We start from the raw sequence: 27039 nt of genomic DNA, 5'->3' as shown, positions 1-27039 counted from the left end.
GATGGGTTGAAGGCCTGTTTCACATCAATGGGTTTTTGTTTTTTTTGTTGTTGTTTTTTTTGTTTGTTTGTTTTTTTTTTTTTTTTTTTTTTGTTGTTTTTTTGGTGCCCTGGCTTCTGGAGTCTAGATAATGCCACATCCTACCCTACGGTGCCCCAGGTGCAGCCTGGGTCTTCCCACAGCCTGACTCCAGGACGCGACCCAGGCAATCAGGGAAAATCTGGCTGGTTTATTACCAATGGGACCAAATAAATCATTGTTTGTTATAAAGCAGAGAACAAGAATGAACCAGTCACAGTGGAGTCCATCTAAACAATCCCATGCTGCCTAAAGATCTCATTTTAAGTTAATCTTACAGCACAGAGTGTAACAGGTCAATGTACAAGAGCAAAGTCTCCAATAATTATTTCTCTCCAGTCATTACCCCTCTCCTACTATGAAATCCATCATCTTTTTGGTGAAACAAAAGCATTCTGTCTTGGTGATAACAGCAGGGATTTCAGTTTGGAACAGATGTGGGAGGTTACCATATCATTGTAAAAGAAGACTCCGTCTCATCATAGAGTTTCACCTCACACCTCTGGCCTTTTCTTCGGTCTGAAGTTGTAAAGTATTTTGGTTCTCCAACCTTAGGAATTGAAGGAAATAATTATTCTTCACCTATAGTTGTAGAGGTACTTAAATGTTTGTTAATGGAAGTACTCAAATCTTTATCTTTTAAATATCAAATTAAAATATCAAAATAGAAAGAATCACTACTATATATTTGGTGATTTTAAAAGAATCTTCTATCTAGGGGTCATCTGAATGGCTCAGTGCAGCCTGCTTGGGATTCTCTCTCTCTCTGTCTCTGTCTCTCTGTCTCTGTCTCTGTCTCTCTCTCTGTCTCTCTCTCTCACACACACACACACACACACACACACACACACATTTTTAGAAAGCATCTTCTGGGGTGCCTGGGTGGCTCAGTCAGTTAAACGTCCGGCTTCGGTTCAGGTCATGATCTCACCGTTCGAGAGTTTGAGCCCCACATCAGGCTCCGTGCTGACAGCTCAGAGCCTGGAGCCTGCTTCAGATTCTGAGTCTCCCACTCTCTGCCCCTCCCTCTACCCCCGCTCTCAAAAATAAGCAAACATTAAAAAAAATTTTTTTAACATCTTTTATCTAAACTAGGTATATTTAGCTGAAGTTATAAGTTACACACTTTGATTAAAGAGAGATACAGAAATATGTGCTTTAAGACTATGGGATGTTTTCAACATGTCAAAAACAATGCTCCAAGACAAGCCCCTGGGTGGCATCTAGGTGGACTCACTGAGGATAGAAAGTATATTTTCAACACCCTGTGATCCCCGTGGCTTGGCTCAGAGCCTGGCATGGAGTATATGTGACTGAATGAGCTCAGTCTTCCAAGGCCTCAGCAACCTCTTCTTGCTAGCACAGGTATGGTATCAATGCCTTCTTTGCCGCCTCCATAGGGATGAGGTGGTGAGGACCAAATGAGGGACGTATGGGAGGGCACTTTGACCCCCATCTCGTTTGACCCACATTGCGGATAAGAAGATCACGGAAGTGGAGGTAAGCTCAGGGGCCCTTCTGTCCTCCCAGGGAGTTCTCAAATTTAAGAGCAGGCCCCTCTGACAGCCGCAGAGCAGTGGCCCAAGCATGGGCAGTCAGCCGGCTGCTCCTTAAGCTACTGTCACCACTGCATCTCCTGGCAGGGGTGAGCTCCAGGGGAAGGAGCTGAGGAAAGACACAGCTGCCAGCAATAGAGCAGGATCTAGAAGGAAAGTCGGAGGAAAGGACAGCCCGAGGAGGACAGAGGTCTGCCATACCACAGCACACAAGAGAATTACAGGAAAAGGCCTCTAAAGTGAAGAGAAAGAGGTAAGAAAGAAGAGAGAAAGGGTTAAACAAAAATGCGAAGAAAAGGAAATGAAAGAGGGATGGAAGCAAAATGGCAGAAGAAAGAATGGGAAAACAAAGAGGTAACATCATCCTAGAAAAGAGAGTACCAGACCCACGGCGGTTAAGCAGGAAAAGCTTTGCAGGCTTCTGTTTATACTCGATACTGAGTTTTAGAGAATTCTTACTACATTGTAATATAATGGCATTATATGGAATTGCAGGGAAATTGAGATCATATTTCGCCTTTACCTAAGAAGCTAAAATTGCCCAGGGCGCCTGGGTGGCTCAATTGGTTAAAGGTCTGACTTAGGCTCAGGTCATGATCTCAGGGTTCATAAGTTCAAGCCCTGTGTTGGGCTCTGTGCTGACAGCTCGGAGCCTGGAGCCTGCTTCAGATTCTGTGTCTCCCTCTCTCTGTCTGTCTCTCTCTCTCTCTCAAAAATAAGTAAACATTGAAAAAAAAAATTTTTTAACAAGATAAATTGCCCAGAAAGGGATCTCTCCAATTTAAAAAAATTTTTTAAATGTTTATTTGTTTTTGAGAGAGAGAGACAGAGCATGAGTGGGGCAGGGGCAGGGGCAGGGGCAGAGAGAGGGAGACAGAATCGAAAGCAGACTCCAGGCTCTGAGCTGTCAGCACAGAGCCTGATGTGGGGCTTGAACTCAGGAGCTGTGAGATCATGACCTGAGCCAAAGTCGGATGCTTAACTGACTGAGCCACCAAGGCACCGCTTCTGTTTTTCAGTATTTTCATATAGGGTATTTATTCCTCTGATCTGAATTATATCGAGGGCTCACTGTGGCAGGCACTGTGCTAGGCTGGGGCTAAGGTGGACAGCAAAGCAGACGTGGCTTCACCATCACAGGTCTGTCAACAGGGAGAATCAACCCTGTCATTTAATACAGAAAAGCAATGAGCAATTACTTACAACATTATCTACATTATCTTCAATACCCAGGGCTATTTCATATATATACATATATATATATATATATATGGTCTTTGACTATCATCACTATATATACTGAGGAATTGGTCTTGCTCCTTTCATCTTCTTCATGAGCTTTTTTTAGTGAAACTTTTTTTTTTTTTTTTTTTTGGTAGGCTTCACACCCAGCACAGAGTAGCTTAAACTCATGACCCTGAGATTATGACCTAAGCTGAGATCAAGAGTCAGATGCTTAACTCACTGAGCCACCCAGGGGCCCTGAAACCTTACTTTTGAGCTCTCTCTCTAAATGCCTGCCAAGTGACTAGTCTGACCAACAGTTTGAAACTCACTGCAGCAACTGTGAGAGAGAGATGATGATGGGCCATTGGTGAGGGGCTCCGCAGCACCCCACAATGCCTGCATTAGGTCACGGACCGGCCACACAGTGGATATTCTCACCCCCATCTCAGGATATCACGAGCACACACACGAATGGACGACATGAGTTGTCCAACTTCCACTCCTTCAGGAGACTTCCTGCAGATCTTCAAGTCAATGAATTTACCCTTTCCATTCGTGTCTTTATTTAACCCAAGTATGAAAAGCTCTCGTACAGTTAGTAGATCATTTATGAGTGTGCTGCATTTCACACTCAAATATGATTTTCTTTTGCTACTCACTCACAGATAAAATGCTACTTTGATGTTGATGAGAACTTGTACCATTTTCTGAATTCAAGTGACTATGGATCAAGAAAATTTACTCCAACTGGTTAATACTTTCCAAACAGAAATGCAGTGATAGGACTCCCTGCCAAAGAGAGGTTGGCTTTGTTGAGGCTTTAACTCACCGACCTCACAGCTGCAAGCACGTTAATAATCTTTCCATCCAGACTGTGTCCATTTGCAACAATATCACCCAGTGAATAGTAATCACGAGACTCTTTAATCGGTAAGTATATCAGAGCAAGGAGCTTGGTGTCCACTTCATAACTGGAACAAACTTTTACGGTGGAGTGATTCTCACTGAGCAATAGTTTACAGTTGCTAAATTGTAAACACACATATACAAATAGTTAATATCAAGTGACTTTCTAGTAGAAAAATATTTCCAGGTTCACATTAAATTATCTTTTTGCTTGTGACTTAGACTATATCAAGACAATTTATACCCTCAGAAACAGTGAAAAATGTTGTACAGTATTTTTTGTCTAAAATGTATTTTCATTAAGAAAATGTTCTGATGACCAATCCGTGCCCGAGTTGTAAGCATACGAGTTTCTGACCTTGCCCAAAACTCTGAGCTTCTGTTTTGTTCTCTGTGAAACAGGGGCATAAAAGTACTCTGAAATGTCAGGGTGGGGGTGTCCCATCATTGCCATCTCTTGACACCCCCTGCCCTGCCTGCATCAGGACCGTGCATACACTTCCTCCTATGATGCTCTCTGTGGAGTAGATGCCTAACATCTACATACTGAACTTGAATCGAGGTGCTCTCCCCGTGCAGCCAATCAACTCCCAAGTCCCCTCCGGGAGCCTCTGTCCAGCCCTCTAACCCAGGCCCTCTTCCCACACCCCCCCTACTTCTGCAGGGTTTTATCTTATCACTTCTCACCCCAATTAGTGCCTTGTCTCCTAAGCTTCCTTCCCCACTCAGGTAGCTGAAGTGATGTTCCTCGACCACAAATATGAACATATTCTTTCCCAGCTCAAAGACCTTCTGGGCTAGCCATCGCCAGAGAATGAAGTTGGTAGGCAGGCAGGCAGAGCTGCCTGTGAGGTTTCTCTGCTCTTCTCTCCAGCTTTCCCTCCCACTGCTCCCTGCCCTTGCCCTGTATTCCAGCCACATCAGATACTAGATGATGAGAGTGACACGTACACCTGCACCCGCACTAGTTTTTAGACCAAATATAGTCAAATAGCAACAGTTTCCTATGCTTCAACCTACTATTAATTGTTCTGGAAAATGCCAGGAAGTTTCATGCTTGTTCCCTCTACCAAAAATGCTCTTCCTCCTGACCCTCCCTCCATCCATTCATACGTTCATTCCATAAATATCTGCCGAGAGCTATTATGTGCCAAACCCTAGTCTAGGCAGAGGGAATACAGTGGTAAGAAGACGGACAAGACCTTTGATCTCATGGAGCTCACAGGTATGAGTGGGGGACAGACAGCAATGAAATCATTTCAGATCGCAGGTTATGATGATAAGGGCAAAGGGCGAGGTCCCAGCGAGGGACTGGCAGGGCAGCTAACACAAAGTAAATGGAGAAGGCCTAAGGAGGTGGCGTTCAAGTGGACACTTCACTGAGGAGAAGGAACAAACGTCCAAAGCAGATGAGAGGAGACTGCTCTGTGCAGAGGGAAGTGAAATGCATGTGGTGTCGGTGCACGGAGCCCAGTGTGTTCAGAAAGTGGAAAGAGATCTGTGTGGCTGCACAGAAACGAGAACTGGGGTCTGGTGTATGACGAGGACAGAATGGAAGGGGGGAGGGTATGTGTGTAGTGGGACAGAGTCCCACTGACAGCCCTGTGCCAGCCTCACCTTTCTCTGGAGAACCGTCCTCCATCAGAAATGCCAGCAGCGGGGAATGGAACGCCACCAGTGGCCTGCGAACACGGGGCCCGAAGCCCACTGCCCTTCCTTCAGGGGTGCCACTCACGTTCCAGAGCTCCCTCCTGGCTCCGGTCGAGCCGCCTCTCTGCTCTACCCTGACCCTATTGTTACAGGCGGCCCCTGACAGCCACCACCTGCACACAACAGCTCCTCTTGGCTCTGCTTCCAGACAACACGAACTAAGAGAGTGAGGCATGTAGCCAGAGTCGTACCTTTTTGCTATGACACATATACAGGACTTACAAGATTTAGCTCTCCTTCCTGTTGCTCAGCTTTAATGTGACTAGAGCCAAATGTGTCTAAATCTAAGCACGAGAATAAAAGTAACAAAGCCAGTTTTCATGTACTCCTATATCAACGTCCATTACTTCACAATCAAAGGTAAATACTGTGAGGAAGAACTAAACTTCTAATTTTCAGGCCGAAGCCTCTACCCTCAGTAAGCCCTCTGCTAACCTGACGCACAGGCACTTAACAGCGACGGTCACTCTCGCACAAAGGTGTTGACTCTGTGCTGGAATATTTACCCAGGAGTTGCCGGGCTGAATTTTTCTTCTCTTTCTAATTCCTTTCGTTGGATGAGAGGATTTTCAATGATCACTACAAGAGGAGGAAAAGATACTATTACAGAAGAGTAACTAGATAAATAAAGAACAGGTATTCCTAACAATGAACACTACAATGTTATTTCTAACTTCTGAGTCAGTGTTACACATCCTTCATGGTCCTTTTCTTATGGCACGGTGAGGCACAGAAGCCCAGGGTTTGACCATCAATTTGATCCCAGATGACATTTCTTATGTTTTGGGTTTCAATCCCAACTGATGACCTGCATTAACGTTGCTTTGTTGACTAGTCACTCTCAACATGTGATCTGGTCGTGACTTGCCCTTCCATAAATCATATACTTTAAGTGAACTTCACCCCATTCACTGTCGCTTTGGGAAACGAGAGCCTTGGGGCAGAAAGAGCGATACAAAATCCACCTCCTGATTTCAGTTCCACAACTCATCAGCTTTATGACTTAACATTTTAGGGCTTCTGTTTCCTCATTATGGTCTACATGAGACCTCTCTGTGCTGTTTTGCGAATTCCTCACGCAACCACTCCATGATGATCCCTTTTTACAAATGAAGAAGTCACAGAGGTTAAATAACTTTCTTAGGGTTTATATCTAGAAAGTAGTAGAGCTAGACTTACACTTGTTGGTCTAAAATTTGTAATCTTTTCACTCCACCACACTGAGATCCTACTTAGCTTTATCATTATCGTCAACCTTAATGCTTTCAGAATCCCTTATCTCATTCACCCTCACACCCATCCACATATGGTTTAAAACCAAAATATATCTTGAGCTCCACATAACTAACGTACTGGCATTCATCCAAGAAATGTTTCTCACTGTCCTGGGCCCTGTGAAGTTTGCACAGTTTTCTGCCTTCAGAGTCCACATGTTATCACTCAGTTACAGAGACACTACAAACAACGCTGCCAGCTCACAAGACAAGGGAATAAATGTACGAGTAGGTGCTAAGCCACAGGAACACGTAGTACCCTGCTGGATGCCGCAGCACTGGAGAGGAATAGTTCAATTATGTGCACTACTCTTCCCCTTTTTTTCCTACCATGAAAGAGGGCTGCTGTACATGTTGTCTCCCGCACAAGGCTGGAGCTGCCACCCACCGGATGACAAAGTTCTGCACTGACACCAGGCGCACAACCTCATTTAACACTCATGAGAATCTACAGGGCACTAATGCATAGTTGAGGCTCAACAAGGTTAAGAAATTTCCTCAAAGCCATGATGTAAATAAGTGTTGGAACCAGCATTTGAACCCAGATCTGTTTCCAGAGTCCTTGTTTTTTAGTACAGTACACTGTCCCATCAGAGGGATCCTGGAATGGGCAAAGGATACCAAAGACTTGGTATTTGAATCTGAAAGCAAAGCTTCTTAAAGTCCCATTAAAATTCAAACATTATGTTTTATCAAAAGCTACCTGGCAGCCTTATTATGTTTGCGGAAAGACAAATGGCTATCGCTACAACAGGTATTGATGCAAACTCAAAAAGGAAAGAAACCAAAGATCGTAAAGCTACCTGGTAAAAATACGGGAGTATCACATTAATGGATTTCAAGCAATGAAAAGCTGCACGCCTTCCTTCTGATAAGGTTCTTGAGAATAAGGAACCGTGTTTTATTTTGACTCCCTCAAATACATCACAGGAATAATAGTCTAACAGAAACAGTTTAAGAACCAATGCCCACTTACCACACTCTCCAATCCTAAAGCTGTCAGAAAGAGATCTGATATAGCCTTCGCTGCCCCAGGACGCTGCATTTACAAAATGGGCTGGTGAGTCCCGAATGGTAAAACTGAAAGTGTACCTCTCGGATCCAACATCTAAGGGAAACCAATGCTTTCATGTTTCAAATGAAAACTCTTAAGTTTGAATAAACAGGATTATTATTATAACAAACATACTCAAACACATGGTAAAAATATTATTTCAGATACAAATTCTACGATGTTATGCCTGTATGAATCTCAAAGCTGCCAGTCGGTAACTCTCCTCACGACTGACCCCTCTGTTCTCTTTCCCCAGTTATCTGTGGATTTCGAGGGAAATGACACATAGGCTTGAACCATACAGATAGTAGCTTAGGTTCTGCAATTTCTCTCTTACTGGTATTATTTTAAACTAAGTCGTAATTCAGATCTAAATTACTTCAAATAAATAAATGTGTGCTACCAAATGCGCCACTAGGGGTCAGCAGGAACATCTTTTCCCCCTGAAATAAAATTTCTTCCCTGCTTTTTTGCTGATTAAAAAAGCAATACAACCATGGGATGCCTGGGCGGCTCCGGACGGTAGAGTAACCAATTCTTGATTTTGGCTCAGGTCAAGATCCCAGGGTTGTGGGATAGAGCCCCGCGTCAGGCTGTGGAACCTGCCTGGGATTTTCTCTGTGTCCCTCTCCTAAACTCACATTCACTAAAACAATTTTTTTTTTTAATTTTTTTAAAAAAGTGGGGCACCTGGGTGGCTCAGTCAGTTAAGCAACTGACTTTGGCTCAGGTCACGGTCTCATGGTTGGTTCGTTGAGTTCCAGCCCCATGTCAAGCCGTGTGCTGACAATTTGGAGCCTGGAGCCTGCTTCAGATTCTGTCTCCCTCTCTCTCTGCCCAACACCCACCCCCCCAAAAAAAATAAACATTAAAAAAAATGTTTTTAAATACAACCTAACATACATGTATAAATTACAGGTATCTACCAAACTGTTATTAGCGTTTACCTTCGGGAAGGAGACTAGGTTCAGAAGAGCTGGGGGCTGAATTAAAAAGTTCATTTTTCAACTATATAACCTTCTGTAACTGCTTGAATTTTTAGTGAAAACATATTAATACATGTGTAATGTTTCCTCAAAGTCAGTAAGCACGCCTTGTCTCCAAAAGGAGTTTTGTGCATATACGCATAAAAAGTAGTCGAACACCACAGGAACAGCTCTCTACCCTCACAGTCTGATAGGTAAAAATTGTATTTCACTGTTGTGATTTTAGCAAATGTTTAAATACTGGCATTTTTCTAATTCACGTATTTTAAGTTATTCTTTTTAGAGCTTAGAAAACAGATATATGGATTTGCTCAAACTATTCAAATGATAATTCTATCGAATTAATCATGATGAAATAAGTGAAGGTATAAGCAAGCATGGGTGCAAGATGACATCTTCATTATTTACATCAAACTTAAGAATACCGCATGAAATACGGGTGCCTGAGTGGCTCAGTCGGTTGAGCGTCTGACTTCGGCTCAGGTCATGATCTCACAGTCTGCGAGTTCGAGCCCCGCCTCCGGCTCTGAGCTCAGCGCTGGGAGCCTGGAGCCTGCTTCCGATTCTGTGTCTCCCTCTTTCTCTGTCCCTCCCCCACTCACGCTCTGTCTCTCTGCCTGTCTCAAAAATAAATAAACGTTAAAAAAAATTTTTTTTAAATTCCATGAAATAAAAGAAAGCTACCATGAGTCAAAAAAAGATAGGCATAATTACTCAGGTGATTCAAACAAAATTTCTGTCTAATGAGAGCTCTGACCTCCCTCCAGCGGTCCAGAAGCACTCAGACTGCAACCTTTAACACGCAGCACTGATGTTTGAAAAGCTAACAGTAATGCGTCGCTAGTTTTGGCATTTTAAATTTTTTTTTTTCAACGTTTATTTATTTTTGGGACAGAGAGAGACAGAGCATGAACGGGGGAGGGGCAGAGAGAGAGAGGGAGACACAGAATCGGAAACAGGCTCCAGGCTCTGAGCCATCAGCCCAGAGCCCGACGCGGAGCTCGAACTCACGGACCGCGAGATCGTGACCTGGCTGAAGTCGGACGCTTAACCGACTGCGCCACCCAGGCGCCCCAGTTTTGGCATTTTATATGGTATTGTTCTGTGTCACCTACAATAGTTTGAAAACGAGTTGATTTTGAAAATCTAATTTTAGTCTTGGATTATGTTTTCATAGTCCTAAAAGCTTTACACAGGTCAAACAACTCAGTGAGAACCACTAAAACCAAAGGTAACTGTATTTTCCGCATACAAAAAATGGATTTTTTCCACTGGGTGGTCTGGTTGAATAAATATGTAGATGTGCTGCTGGACTTCTCTCCCTCAACACGACTCTATCATGACACATCCGTGCTCAAAACCCCTGTCCTTTGTCATGTTCTGTCTTAGCTGTACCTGTGTATGTGCACCTCTGAGGCTGAGAGTGATCGTTAAGGTAGAGTCCTTACTATGGCCACACAGCTGTACATGTCATTAAAAATGATTTTAACGTCCTTCCACATATGGCCTTAAATCAAGTACTTTACCATACAATAGAGAGCATGGCCATTGCCCTCAAGGAGTTCAATGGGCATGAGAGGTTCAATAACTTAAATATACTTTGTTGCAGTCATAAGCCACACTTGATGAAAAATGAAGCAAAGAGTCAACCAGAACTCAGCTTTTTCTGTCTGGAAAGCCTTTGACATCTGTTTTCCCAATAACTATACCAATTATTTTCTGGAAAACAAAAGGGTTATAGAAGACAAATATTAAACACAGATGTAGATGGTAAATTTAATTTCATGGACTTGTTATACTTTACTGGCTCTAACAAACATTTTTGACTAGGAGCCATTTAAATATATTTACTCCAGACAAACATCTAAAAGAACTTCATAAATGTTCAATTCCACAAGGAATAGTACGAAGCAATAAGACAGTTAACTGCCACTGCAAATATAATCATTCAATACTTAGCAAGTTTCTACTTTACTTTCAATCACTAGGTGGAGCGCAGTCACTGCCCATTGCTATCCAGTCTTACTGAATTCATTCAAAACACATGTATATACAGTTTTATTTGCCACGGTCTTCAAAGCTTTCCTTAATATAGGACTTTCTAACAAGCCACATAAAATTGCTTAGCTTTGTAATCCAAACATGCTAAACGGTAATATAAATTTGATTGTAACAAAACTTGTCTATTAATGCTAATAAATCTATGCTCTGAAGTCCTAGATCTTAACCTTAAAGATATTAACATCTCCCTAAACATTTTAACGTTCTCTTTAGTGACTACCAGAGAAAAATTGAAAAAGTACTTTAAGAAATAAAAATGTTTTCCCTGAAAAGATAAATCTAAACTTACATTACTAATTCTAGCAGCTGATTTTAACCCTGCAATAATCTGTTACATTTAAAATATGTTCAAACTTTCAAGACTACCACATTCTAGCTGAGCTATTAACTAGTCTCACTACATTTAGACACACTGCTATTTCTTAAATTCCATATGCATGCAGATCTCACCAAATTTTGTTGTAAAAATACACCTAATGGAAATATCGAGTACAACTTTCTAACCGATGAGGAAATTAACAAATAGCTTACCTTTCAAGAAACACTATAACAGCAACAATTATTTTTTAACATTAACAAACTTCTCATTACACATTATTACAGTTACAAGTAAATTTAATCCCATTTTAAGAAACCGGGTTTGTAAATGCCAGATATAAACAACAGATTTGCTAGGGCAGGGAAGGTAAGGGGGTGTGACCACCTTACGATAATAGGATTCCATCTAGATTTTGTTTGACTAAATAAGTCTTCGTATATTTGAAATGATGGACTCCCCCTGCAGTCCTTCAGTAAAAAATGAATTTTCACATAATATTTCACAACTATATCTGTCGTGTACCTTTAGGTCATAAAAGGAGCCTATTGATAAGTATTTAAATGTATAACTTAAGTACAGTTTGGTCAGAGAATAGATCTTGCTGAGTAAAAATGTTTTAATTTTATTATGCTAAATTGGAGCTGTTAGTAAATATTTAATTAAAACAATACAACTAAACTTGATTATTTTAAACAATTGCTAATTATACCTACAATGTCCTACCCCCTAACCAAAAGAGAGACTAATTTTCATGTCGCTGACATAAATTCAAAGCGGTTTAGGGGTACCTAATATCTAATAATGGTACTGAGGCAGTGAGTATCTTGTCAATTATATAAGCACGTGTCAAGTCAATAATGTTGATGGAATATAATGTTACCAAATAGTTTCATTAGAGACCCAAACCACTAGATCTTAAAACCTACCAGGTTAGCCATATTTGGATACAGATCTGCAAGTGCCGTGAAGGTCTTTGATGCAGAGGAGTTGGCCATTCTTTTACCTACATTTTAGAAAACATAACTTGAGTGCATAAATTAAATAACTGAAAAAACCATGAAAAGTGCCAAGATTTAAAAAAATCGTCTAGGAAAGCCTCAGATATTTTATTCAGTCTTTGGGAAAAGTTTCTATTTTAACAGTGATACATAAGTCAGTACAGATCAAACCTGTAAAAAACATGTTTCAAAAAGTCCTTTTACAGTTTTGAATGATATAGTTAGGTTGTAATTTTTAACTTTCACTTCCCAAAAACATGTAAATTTAGCAATTTTTGAGCACCCTGCAAGTTTAGAGTTTCAGGTAAAGATGATTCAATGGGACACTTGCAGACTTAAATATTTATTAGCATAAATCCTACTTTTGGAAATACAGCAAACTCTGTTGGTAAATACCTCAAATCTGGTTACACTGTGTGTGGGAGAGGTAGTGTTTTACCCGCATCTCTAGATGGGACGCTCCATGAGGGAAGGATGGCACCTCAGAGATTTTCATGAGTGTATTTCAAGGCTACCTTGCACATAAAAAGCACTCAATATCAAATGAATGATATCAAAATATCGGATGTTGGCCCCTCCCTCAGGGTCATCACTCACTGTACTGTAAGAGGTTTCAGTGTAGCAACCTTTGTCAGCTGCACCAAACTGGTAGATTTATTCAATTTCACTTATTTACTCAACACATGCAGGTTGTGTCTGATCTGCCACAGGCCCTGCATCAGGACGGGCAGGGCTGGGAGCTGGTCCCTCACCCAGGAGCCTCAGAGCAGCAGTGAAAACAGAGGGTCAGATGTAGGACTGGATGTGTACAGCCTCAGGGCCACGGATCCAGATCCTTGGCAAGGGTAGAGGGAACACGGCGGCAATGCCACGGGGAACAGCTGTGGAGTGCCTGCTCCGAGCTGGCTCTACGCTACAGACACCAGACACAGCATGACAATCTCGGGCTGCCCTACCCCCCAGCTCCCAAATTCCCCTTCCTGAGCTCTGGGCCCTCCTCCCACTTTCCAAGGGCAACCTTCTGGGGCGCCTGGCTGGTTCAGGCGGTAGAACATGCGAATCCTGGTCTTGGCGTTGTGAGCTCAAGCCCCATGTTGGGTATAGAGATTACTTTTAAAAAATAAAAAGGCAAACTCGGTCAATGAAAGATGATTTCTAAAAACAAAGTCATCGGGGTGCCTGGGGGGCTCAGTCGGTTGAGCCTCTGACTTCGGCTCGGGTCATGATCTCGCAGTTCGTGAGTTCGAGCCCCGCGTCGGGCTCTGTGCTGACAGCTCAGAGCCTGGAGCCTGCTTCCGAGTCTGTCTCCCTCTCTCTCTGCTCCTCCCCCACTCATGCTCTGTGTCTCCCTCAAAAATAAACATTTAAAAATTAACAATAAATAAACAAAAGCAACTAGGAAAAATAAAAGGCAACCTCCCTCCGGCCCCTTGTTTCAGGCCTGGTGAGGGCATGGCTGGGCCCTGGGCCCCACTGCTGGCTCTAAGGCGTCTGGCTCACAGCCGGACCCTCAGGACAAACCCTACCAACCCTCTGAATTTGAGGCCATCGTCCCCAACTCTGAGCAGGCCACAGTCAGCCAATTTGAGGCCTAGGATGACAGTCAGGGGCAGAGGGAGGGACAGGCCCTTGCCACACACCCCGCTGACTTTTTCTCCGGAGCCCAGAAGGGGTGTGTTACTGGGGAAGCCTGGGTGCCAGGGGGGGTGTGGTGGAGCCGGCCTCAGACTCAGACTCGGCCGCCACCAAATCCTGTCCTTCGAGGCACTGATTCCAAACCGCCCGGCCCGGCCCTGCGCATTCTCCCAACTGCCTCCTGAATCCGCTGGCTTCCGCCACCCCCCTGACCTCCGTACCCCTCTCTGCCTCCCCCTCCCTCCCCTGACCTCCTTACTCCTCCCTACCTCCACCTTTGCCTCCCCCTGACCTCCGTACCCCTCTCTGCCTCCCCCATCCCTCCCACGCCCTGCCCTGTGACACGACCCTGACCTCCCTGACCTCCGTACCCCTCTCTGCCTCCCCCTCCATCCCCCTGACCTCCTTAATCCTCCCTACCTCCACCTTTGCCTCCCCCTGACCTCCGTACCCCTCTCTGCCTCCCCCATCCCTCCCACGCCCTGCCCTGCGACACGACCCTGACCTCCCTGACCTCCGTACCCCTCTCTGCCTCCCCCTCCATCCCCCTGACCTCCTTACTCCTCTCTACCTCCACCTTTGCCTCCCCCTGACCTCCGTACCCCTCTGCCTCCCCCTCCCTCCCCCGCCCTGCCCTGCGACACGACCCTGACCTCCCTGACCTCCATACCCCTCTCTGCCTCCCCCTCCATCCCCCTGACCTCCTTACTCCTCTCTACCTCCACCTTTGCCTCCCCCTGACCTCCGTACCCCTCTCTGCCTCCCCCTCCCTCCCCCGCCCTCCTTACTCCTCCCTACCTCCACCTTTGCCTCCCCCTGACCTCCATACCCCTCTCTGCCTCCCCCATCCCTCCCACGCCCTGCCCTGCACCACGACCCTGACCTCCCTGACCTCAGTACCCCTCTCTGCCTCCCCCTCCATCCCCCTGACCTCCTTACTCCTCCCTACCTCCACCTTTGCCTCCCCCTGACCTCCATACCCCTCTCTGCCTCCCCCTCCATCCCCTGACCTCCTTACTCCTCCCTACCTCCACCTTTGCCTCCCCCTGACCTCCATACCCCTCTCTGCCTCCCCCTCTCTCCCCCGCCCTCCTTACTCCTCCCTACCTCCACCTTTGCCTCCCCCTGACCTCCGTACCCCTCTCTGCCTCCCACTCTCTCCCCCGCCCTCCTTACTCCTCCCTACCTCCACCTTTGCCTCCCCCTGACCTCCGTACCCCTCTCTGCCTCCCCCATCCCTCCCACGCCCTGCCCTGCGACACGACCCTGACCTCCCTGACCTCAGTACCCCTCTCTGCCTCCCCCTCCATCCCCCTGACCTCCTTACTCCTCCCTACCTCCACCTTTGCCTCCCCCTGACCTCCATACCCCTCTCTGCCTCCCCCTCCCTCCCCTGACCTCCTTACTCCTCCCTACCTCCACCTTTGCCTCCCCCTGACCTCCGTACCCCTCTCTGCCTCCCCCGTCCCTCCCACGCCCTGCCCTGCGACACGACCCTGACCTCCCTGACCTCCGTACCCCTCTCTGCCTCCCCCTCCATCCCCCTGACCTCCTTACTCCACCCTACCTCCACCTTTGCCTCCCCCTGACCTCCATACCCCTCTGCCTCCCCCTCCCTCCCCTGACCTCCTTACTCCTCCCTACCTCCACCTTTGCCTCCCCCTGACCTCCGTACCCCTCTCTGCCTCCCCCATCCCTCCCACGCCCTGCCCTGCGACACGACCCTGACCTCCCTGACCTCCGTACCCCTCTCTGCCTCCCCCTCCATCCCCCTGACCTCCTTACTCCTCTCTACCTCCACCTTTGCCTCCCCCTGACCTCCGTACCCCTCTGCCTCCCCCTCCCTCCCCCGCCCTGCCCTGCGACACGACCCTGACCTCCCTGACCTCCGTACCCCTCTCTGCCTCCCCCTCCATCCCCCTGACCTCCTTACTCCTCTCTACCTCCACCTTTGCCTCCCCCTGACCTCCGTACCCCTCTCTGCCTCCCCCTCCCTCCCCCGCCCTCCTTACTCCTCCCTACCTCCACCTTTGCCTCCCCCTGACCTCCGTACCCCTCTCTGCCTCCCCCATCCCTCCCACGCCCTGCCCTGCACCACGACCCTGACCTCCCTGACCTCCGTACCCCTCTCTGCCTCCCCCTCCATCCCCCTGACCTCCTTACTCCTCCCTACCTCCACCTTTGCCTCCCCCTGACCTCCATACCCCTCTCTGCCTCCCCCTCCCTCCCCCGCCCTCCTTACTCCTCCCTACCTCCACCTTTGCCTCCCCCTGACCTCCGTACCCCTCTCTGCCTCCCCCTCCATCCCCCTGACCTCCTTACTCCTCCCTACCTCCACCTTTGCCTCCCCCTGACCTCCATACCCCTCTCTGCCTCCCCTCCATCCCCGACCTCCTTACTCCTCTCTACCTCCACCTTTGCCTCCCCCTGACCTCCGTACCCCTCTCTGCCTCCCCCTCCCTCCCCCGCCCTCCTTACTCCTCCCTACCTCCACCTTTGCCTCCCCCTGACCTCTGTACCCCTCTCTGCCTCCCCCATCCCTCCCACGCCCTGCCCTGCGCCACGACCCTGACCTCCCTGACCTCCGTACCCCTCTCTGCCTCCCCCATCCCTCCCACGCCCTGCCCTGCGACACGACCCTGACCTCCCTGACCTCCGTACCCCTCTCTGCCTCCCCCTCCATCCCCCTGACCTCCTTACTCCACCCTACCTCCACCTTTGCCTCCCCCTGACCTCCATACCCCTCTCTGCCTCCCCCTCCCTCCCCTGACCTCCTTACTCCTCCCTACCTCCACCTTTGCCTCCCCCTGACCTCCGTACCCCTCTCTGCCTCCCCCTCCCTCCCCCGCCCTCCTCCATCCCCCTGACCTCCTTACTCCTCCCTACCTCTACCTTTGCCTCCCCCTCCCTCCCTTCTCCACACCACAGAGAACTCCTTCAACACTTCACTCGGTCGCACGCACGGAGTTCCGTCCCAACGCGGAGGTGCAGCCCTGGAACGTCCAGCTCATCTAGCCTCTGCCAGACCACGCCCCCCAAAACCGCTCAGTCCCCCCCGACGCGACCCCGGCCCCCTGAGGAGCCCCCACAGCCCCCAGGTTCTTCCCGAGACAGGCTCCGCACATCCTGCCGGTCTCCAGAGAACACCGCTCCCGCCGCCCTGCCCGCGTCCCCGCCCGCCCTCGGCGTCCCTCGTCGGCTCCGCGACGCCAGCACCGCGCTCAGCTCGCCCGGCCGCGTCCCCACAGCGCCTCTCGGCTCGGCTGCGGGGCACAGGTGCACGGCGCCGACCAGCGAGCCCCGGGGCCAACGTAAGTGGTGCCGCCGCCGCGGTCCGCCGCACCCCCGCCCCGCCGCCGGCCACCCTCCGTGACACGCGGCCGCGGAGTCCTCTCGCCGCGACGACAGCGCTTCCGGCCAGCTGGCTTCGCGAACCCCGCTTCGGAAGGCCGCGCCCCGCACGCAGGGGGAAGCAAAGGAAATGAGAGCCGCGCGACCCGAACCCCGACTCGCCCCGCGCGACGCGTCGCCGCAGGCCCCTCGCGCGCGCGCCCCTCACAGACCGCGCCGGTCCGCGCGCTCGGGGTCCCAAGGAGTGCCCTGCGTCCCCGGCCCCACGCGCCCGGGCCAGGCCGGCCGGGGCGCGACCGCGGCTTTCACCTCAGCCGCCGCGCCCCGCGGCTCTTCGCGCCCGCCCTGCCCTCGCTCCGCCGCCTCTCCACAGCGCGCGGCGCCGGCCGCCCGCCCGCCGCGAGACCGTCAGCGCAGGCCCCGCCCCTAACGGCCTTCGCCCCGCCCTACGCCCCGCCCTCCCACGCTCCGCGCCTCGCCGCGCCCTCCACCCTGGCGCGTGCTCCGCCCAGCCCTTCGCTCTGGCCCCGCCCCGCTCCCTCAGCCGCCCGGAGGGCCCAGAGGTCCCGCTCCGACCGCGTCTGGTGAGGGGCGGGGCTCCGGGAGACTAGAGCGTGCGTGGCCCCCGGCTCTTCCGTCCCCGCTGGCCCCGACAGCGGGCAGGGGCGGCGGGGCTGCGGAAGGTCGGGCGCCCAGCAGAAGTCCCAGGGTCCCAGGACCCGGCTGGACGAGGTTCTGCAGGTGCGCGTGCCTGTGCCTGAGGGTGCGGTCGCGGGAGGAAGCCCCCCCGGGGAGGAGGGCGCGGGAGGCCCCGGGGCGCTGTCACCATCGTGTCGGGTGGGGGAGGGGCACTGGTGCCAACCGGGTGGGCCATTACGGGTGCCGGCTGTTGGGCTCAGGTGAGCCGGACAAAAATTGCCGGCTCTTCGTGATTTTCATTACCACCATTTGGAAATCCCTTTCGTGTAATGACTCATAAACGAATTATTGTTACTAGAGTACTAACCAGGGGCAAACGAGTCAAGATCCAGCAGCTAGAGCTATTAGATTTGTCCACGTGTACCATTATTGAAGTTGTTGAGTTTGTCCCTTTAAAAGGAGAAACATAGGGGCGCCTGGGTGGCTCAGTCAGTTAAGCGGCCGACTTCGGCTCAGGTCATGATCTCACAGTCTGTGAGTTCGAGCCCCGCGTCGGGCTCTGTGCTGACAGCTCAGAGCCTGGAGCCTGCTTCAGATCGTCTCTCCCCGTCTCTCTCTCTTTGCCCCTCCCCTGCTCATTCTCTCTCTCTCTCAAAAATAAATAAACATTTTAAAAATTAAAAGAAAAAGAAAAATACAACATCAGAGGCAAGTTTATGTTACCATCCCAACATAGCTTTTACTTTTCCTCATTTGTTAGTTTTTAATTTCCCAAATAACAATCAAAAGCCAAATAAAGTACCTACATGCCCAACATATCAAATTTAATAGAGAAAGCTTTTTAAAATTGTCCGTTTTCCTCTCCAGTCTTTGTCTTTAAAAGAACATATCATGATCTTTCCAAAAGAATGAACTGGCATTTTAAGTCAATTTTAAAGGGAAAAAAAGAAAGTATAAAAACAGTTTGCAAGCATTTTTCACTTGAGCCTCAGTAGGGGAGTCATATTTTTTTTTAACTTTTGTTTGTATATTTCATATCTTAGTAAATTAATTTTCGCTGAAAGCTATCTGAGATTAAACGAGCATAGTCAGCCTGGGACACAAAAGGCTTTTCATAAGACACGCTGCTTGGAAACACGAGCCTAAAACAGTGGGGTTGTTTGATGTTAATAATCAGATTGGGACCCTCTTGTTGCGAAAAGAATTCGTTTCATCCGTTTTTTATAGCAATTCTGTCAACTTGGTTTGTTCTTAACAATAGAATTGACTTGTCAATGCGTTTTGGATGGATGTGAACAGAAGCAAGGACAAGGAATGCCTAGGCTTGCCACTTGATGGAGGAGTCAAGGGTGAGCGAACAAAGGTCAGAGGTAAGATAGCTTGCGTGTCTGTCTAAAGAAATGGTATGAGGCTGTGCCCGTCGCCTCCCCAGAGCACTCCACCTGTCAAACCATCTTAGGAATATGTCACAAAGGAGTGACAGGAAAAATATATAGTAATCAACTTTACACTTACTAATCGGGAGGAAAAGCTTGGCAATTATTTTAATGAATTGCAACACCACCTTTAATATACTTAACAACAAAATAACTTTTCTGAAGTTGATCCTGTGATTACAGCATCCGTCCCGGGCGCAGAAATACTGAGTGATCAACCATTAGTGTCACTCCCCACTCCTCTCTCCATCCAGGGACCAGCCAACATTTAAGTAGATTCTAGATGTGCTAACGCTTACAGATATTTCTGTACGTTTTTGCACACGTTTGTCTGGAGAAGAGGAGCAAGGTAGCCCATGAATGGGACGGTAAGAACTAGATAGGGTTCAAGGGCAATGCAAAGTGATTAGGGGCTGCTGGGGCAAACGAGAGGAGAGTGAAAGCACATTTGGGGGGAGCAGGACTCGGGAAGGTTTGAAGAAGCATCAGAAGGCAGAGAATTCATGAAAAAACAAAGCACTAGCAACTCCAGAGTAGTAGCCCAAGCACCAAGAGCCCAAGAACGTTCTGGAAAGTTCTGGGGAAGATCCATACAAACTGCTGAGTCAGAATCCAGGGGGCTGTGGGAAGAACAGATCCCTTCTCAAGTGTGGGTGGCCCAAGCCGGAAAGAACTCGACTTGTTCCACCAGCAGAGAGGAGAAACAGAACAGTAACCTCTGACCGGAAGCAGTCGGAATCGAGGTGGAACTCGGAAGGGACTGGAGAACCTATGAGGGCCCCAGGTGCACAATGCTCCGTGGTAAAGTGAGCAGTGAGCGGGCTGGGCACCCCGTAGTGCCTGTAGTCCACGCATAGGGACTGCTGCGCCTGGCAGTGTGTCCCTTCTATGCTCCCCGTGCCTGATGTCCACATGCGCTGAGGGAGGGGACACCACTGACACATTTGAATCTTGGAGCCCACTCTGGCTGCCCCTCAGTCGATCCCACCAGGAAGTTACTGCTGGGATGTTACGAAGGGCGCACCTCTCTGGAGGGCTGTCATGGGCCACTTTATATCACAGCGCACATCAGACACACACAACTTGTTAAAACCCTCCTAGCTTATGGCAACATACCTTTACCAGTGGCATTGCCGTGAACTGTATCACAGACCTCTCACGTTCCAGCCGCACATCAGCAACGTCCCAGGTGCTTGCCCCACCCGAAGGACCAGGGATGTAGAGCTAAAACCAAAGTCAGACGCTCACCCCGGGCCAGCCGCTGGTCTTGCAGTTCTGTGGCAGATGTGCAGCTAGTAACCGGAGCTCAGAGCCTCAAAGGTAGCCTTGAATCCCGTCTGCTGCTCTGCTCTTCTCTAACCAGGTGGCAGGTTCCGTTTTTCCTGGAATGTCTCTTGAACCTGTCCTTGTCGCCCCATGTTTATGGCAACCACTCTCACTTGGGCTCCAGTGGCATCCTGTCGCGTGACTCGGACCTCTCTCTGTTCCAGCCCGTCCTACACCCCCATGCCAGACTGAGCACAGCCCTTCTCTGTTCTGGAACCTTCAATACTGTCCATCATCGAGTGAATCCATATTTTTCTGGAAGGGATCATATGGTCTCTGTTGAAATGACTCCGCTCTACCCTTATAGTGAAAAAAACAAAACAAAACAAAACTACCCACAGACAATACCTGAACAAATGGGCATGTCTGTGTCCTGGTAAAACTCCATTTACCAAACAGGCAGTGGGCTACGTCTGGCCTGTGAGCCATCATTTGCAGACCCCTGGATTCGAGTCACAATTCCCTAGTTTGGCATTCATCACTTTCTAGAATTTGGACTCAGTTTAAAACGCTACCCCACTTTCCCACCATTTCTCTAAAACATGCCCATTTCCCCAAGACTTGCACGTAGGTAATGTATTTATGTTTAGAAATGAATTTCATGGGGCACCTGGGTGGCTCAGTCGGTTGAATATCTGATGCTTGATTTCGGCTCAGATCATGATCTCATGGTTCATGGGATCGAGCCCTGCGTCAGATTCTGCACTGACTACATAGAGCCTGCTTGGGATTCTCTCTCTCCTTCCCTTTTTCTACCCCTCCCCCACTTGTGCTCATGCTCTCTCTCTCTCAAAATAAACAAATAAAAGATTTAAAGATATATGACACCTGGTGACCCCGTGAGCACAATGTCTTTACTTCCATTGCCTTCGCTTCATTGTCCATCACGTTCGTCATGGCATTATTACTTCTAGAAAACATTTTCATAAGAGCTCCCTCGAGGGGCACCTGGGTGGCTCAGTCGGCTGAACGTCCAACTTCAGCTCAGGTCATGATCTCATGGTCCGTGAGTTCGAGCCCCGCGTCGGGCTCTGTGCTGACAGCTCAGAGCCTGGACCCTGCTTCGGATTCTGCGTCTCCCCCTCTCTCTGCCCCTGCCCCACTCACACCCTGTCCCTCTCTCTCTCAAAAAAAAAAAAAAAAAAAAGATTTTTCAGAGCTCCCTGGAATGAAGGCACCCCACCGCTTTGAATGATAACTCCTGCTCAGTCTGCCCGTCCCAGAGTCCAAAAGTCCTCCAAGGTAAGAATACAGGTGCTTGGGAAAAGCTGTGCGCAGCACCACCCTTTTCTCATTCTGGGTCCAAATCCCAGGCTTCGCCTTTGTTAGGTTTGTTTACACGTTCAGTAATTTGCTCAGAGCACAATCGTTTATCTGTGTTGTTCGATATTTTGGCACGGGCCAAAGGAAGCACGAGAAAACCCCAATTACCAAAGACGTTTCAAAATTTAAAATCATCACTCTGAGAAAAGGACGACAGATAGGTCTCAATGTGCTTAATTTCCATATGCACTCATCAGAGCTCTCTTATCATAGCGAATTCTTTGCGCATGCACGTATCTAAAACAAGGAAATACCTGGGGTTTAGGAGGGGCTAGCAGGAATCGCAGGAACTAAAAGTCAAGCTGTCTGGTCACATTTCAGCTTTGCCACTAATGAGCGGTGTCGGTCAAGACTCTGAGAGTATCGTTTTCCTTATCTGTCAAATAAAAGGTTTGGACAGGTCCGGCGGGACACAGATGAACACAAAAGTACAAACCCTGCAGGGAAACACGGTGTGTTTATTTGTGTATGTGTCACGATCTCCTGGACCGAAGCTTTTTGTTTTTGTTTTTAATTTTTTTAATGTTTATTTATCTTTGAGAGAGAGGCAGCGAGAGAGACACAGAATCTGAAGCAGGCTCCAGGCTCCCAACTGTCAGCACAGAGCCCAACATGGGGCTCGAACTCACAAACTGTGAGATCATGACCTGAGCCGCATCAGCCTTTACGTTCTGGTGGTTCTGGTGACGACAGGCAGACCAGCAGATTCACATTGTAGGGCTGCTTCTAGCTCTAGCCTGCAGCTGAATTGGGGGCATGATCTACTTTGTGTCAAACGTAAATAAGCATGACCCTCCCCGGCTTCTTTTTTACACACCTCAGGGCCGTAGTTGGGGTAGTCATCCCTGGGAAATGATGGATGGGAAAATGTGGAAGGAAATCCCGTAACTGGTATTATTCTTATTGTGTTTATCCCTAAGTGAAACGTTATTCGAGTTGTGCAAGATAAGATGATGTTCTCCATGTCGACTCCATATTACAAGATCTTTTGATCTGTTTTGAAGAAAATCACCAATGTTTTTTCTCTCACACCGGTTGACGTTAGCTTCAAAAGGCTAATTAATGGTCAAATTCCAAGACCCCTTGGGAATGCAAGCTGGTGCAGCCACTCTGGAAAACAGTATGGAGATTCCTCAAAAAACTAAAAATAGAACTACCCTATGACCCAGCAATGGCACTGCTAGGCATTTATCCGAGGGATAAAGGTGTGCTGTTTCGAAGGGACACATGCACCCCCATGTTTATGGCAGCACGATCAACAACAGCCAAAGTATGGAAAGAGCCCAAATGTCCACCGATGGATGAATGGATAAAGAAGATGTGGTATAATGTATAACAGAGTATTAGTCGGCAATCAAAAAGAATGAAATCTGGCCATTTGCAGCTACATGGATGGAAGTGGAGGGTATTATGCTAAGTGAAATTAGTCAGAGAAAGACAAATATCCTAGACTTCACTTCTATGAGGACTTTAAGACACAAAACAGATGAACACAAGGGAAGGGAAACAAAAATAATATAAAAACAGGGGGACAAAACACAAGAGACTCATCAATATGGAGAACTAACTGAGGGTTACGGGAGGGGTGGGGGGAGGGGGGAGGGGCTAAATGGGGGAGGGACACTAAGAAATCTACTCCTGAAATCATTGTTGCACTAGATACTCACTAATCTGGATGTAAATTTAAAAAACAAAAAAAAAATTTTTTTAATTCCAGGACCCCTCACTCTTTTGGGGTCAGTATTCTTAAAAATAAAAGTTACCTGTGTTTTATTACTTAACGGTAGCTCCTGACTTCAGACAGCATTTGTATTGATTTTCCCGCTCGGGTTTAGAAAAGCAGCAGTGGGAAGCGGTTCCCTCCATTTTGGCATTCCAGAGAAAAGAGTGAAATAAGTCAATGGAATCGCTCCTAGATCATAAAAATGTTTTCCTCCTGATCAGTCTTTTTATGACCCCAAGGTCAGAGCTATTGCAAAATTTTATTGTGGCTTGACAAATTCTCCATGTCAAGTCTATATTACAAGATCTTTATTTCTTCAATTAGACAACTGGAAACAGATACCACCTGTGCTCCCATATTTATCGTGTCAATAAAGTCCATTATAATTACGCCATGCTGTTGAAAAATGGCACGCAGGGAACTGACAGACTGCTCTGGGGTCACCATTTCATGTGATACCAACCACTGATCGAATTATTTCAAAGGCTTTAAGCTATGGATTAACAGGGGAAAAAAAGACTTTGTATATCACATCCTTTCATTTATATTTTGCTAGGCTCTCTTTTTTTTTTAATTTTTTTAAATTTAATGTTTATTTTTGAGAGAGAGACAGAGAGAGACGGAGCCTGAGTGGGGGAGGGGCAGAGAGAGGGGGAGACACCGTATCCGAAGCAGACCCTGGGCTCTGAGCTGTCAGCACAGAGCCCGGCACGGGGCTCGAACCCACGAACTGTGAGATCATGACGGGAGCTGAAGTCGGACGCTTAACTGACTGAGCCACCCAGGTGTCCCTGGATAAAGACTTTTTATGTTGTTCATCTCCTTTCCCTTTCCCCCTGTGTATCTGAGTGTACTCCTTCAAGACCTAAATGCGTACTATAGCTAAACAGATAGATTCTTTCTGACCCTGTGATACAGAAGTTGCCCAGCCCCTATGAGATATCTTGGTCACTTTGCCAGATATGATCTGCTGTGTCACAGGAGCCCCCAAAACAACAGCAACAACAACGCATCAGAATCCTGCGAGTAGGATAGTCCTTAATAGTTTCATTAAGATAGCACTGTGAAGGTAGCGCTTTGTTTGAGAAAATTTTATGGGTTCATTTTATGGGTTAATTAGGGCCTTTGTCATTGCAAGTGACAAAATACAATCCAACTGGCTTTCAAGGAAACGGATCGTGGTGCTGGTGGTGGATTTTACTGGTTCTAGTAAAAGTCGGGATAGTTGAGACAAAACTCTTGGGGTGGCTGGGTGGCTTGGTCAGTTGAGTGGCCGACTTGGCTCAGGTCATGATCTCACAGTTTCTGGGTTTGAGCCCCATGTCAGCTGGCTGCTGTCCGCACAGAGCCCATTTCAGATACTCTGTCTCCCTCTTTCTCTGTCCCTCCTCCTCTCCCACTCGTGTTCTCTCTCTCTCTCTCACTCTTTTTCTCTCAAAAACAAACAAACAACCCAATCCGGAGGCTTAAACCCAAGTCTCAGCTTCTCTGCGTCCCCTATGGAGCTCATTGTCCCTACGGATGAAATACAGATTCTGGGTCTGACTGTCACTGGCTGGAAATGGGTCACTGACCCCACCCTGAATCAATCCCTACGACCAGGGAATGGAAAGCATTGATGAGCCTACTTCAAATGCCCAACCCTGGAGCTAGGGTGGGCCCCCTCTCCCTCCCTCCCCTCCTTCTCCCCCCCTCCTCCCCTCCCACCACCCCCCCCCCATCCCAAACTTTTGAATTAAAAGGAAATTTGCTGTCCTTCTAACAGAAAGGCGAATGGACACCAAGGAGCAAAAACAATCCACATCCCTGACGCTCCGGGCACAAACGATTGATGTTGGAACTTGATCACTAAAAGAATGGCTGTCCAGGAAGTAGAAAGAGTGCAGCCTTCAGAGTCAGACTGTATTATGGGGGATCAGATCCAGTGGCAAACAGAATCACCTCCACGACTTTCAGGGCCCGGCGCACGATGAAAACACAGAGCCCTTTGTTCAAATATTAATCAGAATTTCAAGATGGCGACAGCAGATGATAAACCAGGTACAGGGCCCTTCCAGGTGGGGAACCCTGGGCCACCACGCAAGAAGCACACCCATGAAGTTGATTCTGACTGCAGATAACAGTAAACAAATACCAGAGACGCAAGCAAGATAGACGTTTCTGTCTCACGTGTAAGTCCAAAGGCAAATGCTCCAGGGTTACTTGGCAAAACTGTCAGGGACCCAGGCTTTTTCCAGCTCACCCATGTGGCCCCATCCTTATGGTCCAAGCTGTCCCGTCTGTGTTCAAGGAACTGAGGAATGGCCAGGGTTTCGGCGTGCAGGAAGGAGATGGGGCAAGGAGCCCTGTGCAGACTCCAGGGAAGGATCCCCCTCGCTCCTTCCAACTTTTTGTGTTTTTTCCACCATCTTGGGTACTTCTGGGCGTGTAGACTTCTCGTATCTTATCCCTTTATCTTAACATCAACTACCCTCTGTGCCCAAATTTCCCTTCCTATAAGGACACCAATCATATTGGATTGGGGGTCACCCCAATGGCCTCATCTTAAGCTGGTTAAATCTGCAAAGATCCTATTTCTAAATAAGGTCACATTCTGAGGTCCTCGGGGTTAAGACTGAAACATAGTTTGGAGACACAATATAACCCATAAGAAGAAGACATGGTAAAGATCTGATGTGAGGGGGTGTCTAACGGGTGTAGAGTTGAGGACAGTTTCCTCCACTGACATGGAAAAGCCCAGAAGGGGCAAATCCCTAGAGACAGAAATCAGAGCAGAGGTTGTCCGAGACTGGGGGTGGGAGTAAACAGGGAGTGGATGCTAATGAACACGGGCGTTCTTTTTTGCATGATAAAAATGCTCTCCAGTTACAGTGTGGTGATGGTCGCACAACTTTGTGAATATACTAGAAACTGCCGAACTGTATGCTTGAAAAGAATTAATGTTACAATATATGGATTATACCTCAATAGTAATAATTTTAAAGGACGCCTGGGGGCTCAGTCAATTAAGCAGCCAACTCTTGACCTCGGCCCAAGTCATGATCTCACTGGTCGTGGGATAGAGCCCCGCATTGGGCTCCGAGCTGACAGCACAGAGCCTGCTTGGGATTCTCTCTCTCCTTCTCTCTCTCTCTCCCTCCCTTACAAAATAAATAAACTTTAAAATATATGTTGTTCTTAAGACATCCAAGGCCTCAGAAACTTTGAGACACAAGACCCATGCGAAATAGTTTGGGATGAAGCATTTAAATGAAAGGAGAAGCTACAAGAGATATATGGAGTAAAGGTGTTAAAATCCCTTGAAAAATATTATTATTGTCCTTAAGAAATCCCTAATATCAGATAAGAGAAAATATATCCATGGTGACTAAATGTAAGCAACAGAATGAAATGGGAGAAGGACCAAGAGAGGAAGGGAAGCTAGCACTATGTCTCTC

General features: G+C 47.9%; 1 protein-coding gene and 1 long non-coding RNA gene across 4 annotated transcripts in view; one reads left to right on the top strand and one right to left on the bottom strand.

The window, feature by feature from the left end:
- Positions 1–17518, bottom strand: part of MEIOB (meiosis specific with OB-fold) — a 30177-nt gene extending 12659 nt beyond the window's left edge. Inside the window, exons 1-7 of one of the 3 annotated variants that reach the window (XM_045460548.1) lie at positions 17465–17518; positions 12098–12174; positions 10453–10510; positions 7728–7859; positions 5984–6056; positions 3691–3886; positions 528–628 (exon numbers count right to left, since the gene is read on the bottom strand). In XM_045460548.1, coding sequence (XP_045316504.1) covers positions 528–628; positions 3691–3886; positions 5984–6056; positions 7728–7859; positions 10453–10510; positions 12098–12166 — 629 coding nt within the window. In that variant the 5' untranslated portion in view covers positions 12167–12174; positions 17465–17518. Of the gene's footprint in view, positions 1–527; positions 629–3690; positions 3887–5983; positions 6057–7727; positions 7860–10452; positions 10511–12097; positions 13327–13809; positions 14005–17464 lie in introns of those variants that run through there. The other 2 variants (XM_045460549.1, XM_045460550.1) reach the window with 2 other exon arrangements.
- Positions 17519–17751: 233 nt separating this feature from the next.
- Positions 17752–26470, top strand: LOC123589314. Its single transcript, XR_006708254.1, has 4 exons — positions 17752–17896; positions 19056–19164; positions 21705–21798; positions 25368–26470. It is a non-coding gene; the product is annotated as an uncharacterized LOC123589314 (long non-coding RNA).
- The last annotated feature ends 569 nt before the right edge of the window (positions 26471–27039 follow it).

This window comes from Leopardus geoffroyi, chromosome E3 (assembly GCF_018350155.1).
Source record: "Leopardus geoffroyi isolate Oge1 chromosome E3, O.geoffroyi_Oge1_pat1.0, whole genome shotgun sequence".
Classification (NCBI taxonomy): Eukaryota; Metazoa; Chordata; class Mammalia; order Carnivora; family Felidae; genus Leopardus; species Leopardus geoffroyi.
The sequence above is the reverse complement of the archived record's forward strand: the minus strand, read 5'-3'. Positions and strand labels throughout refer to the sequence as shown.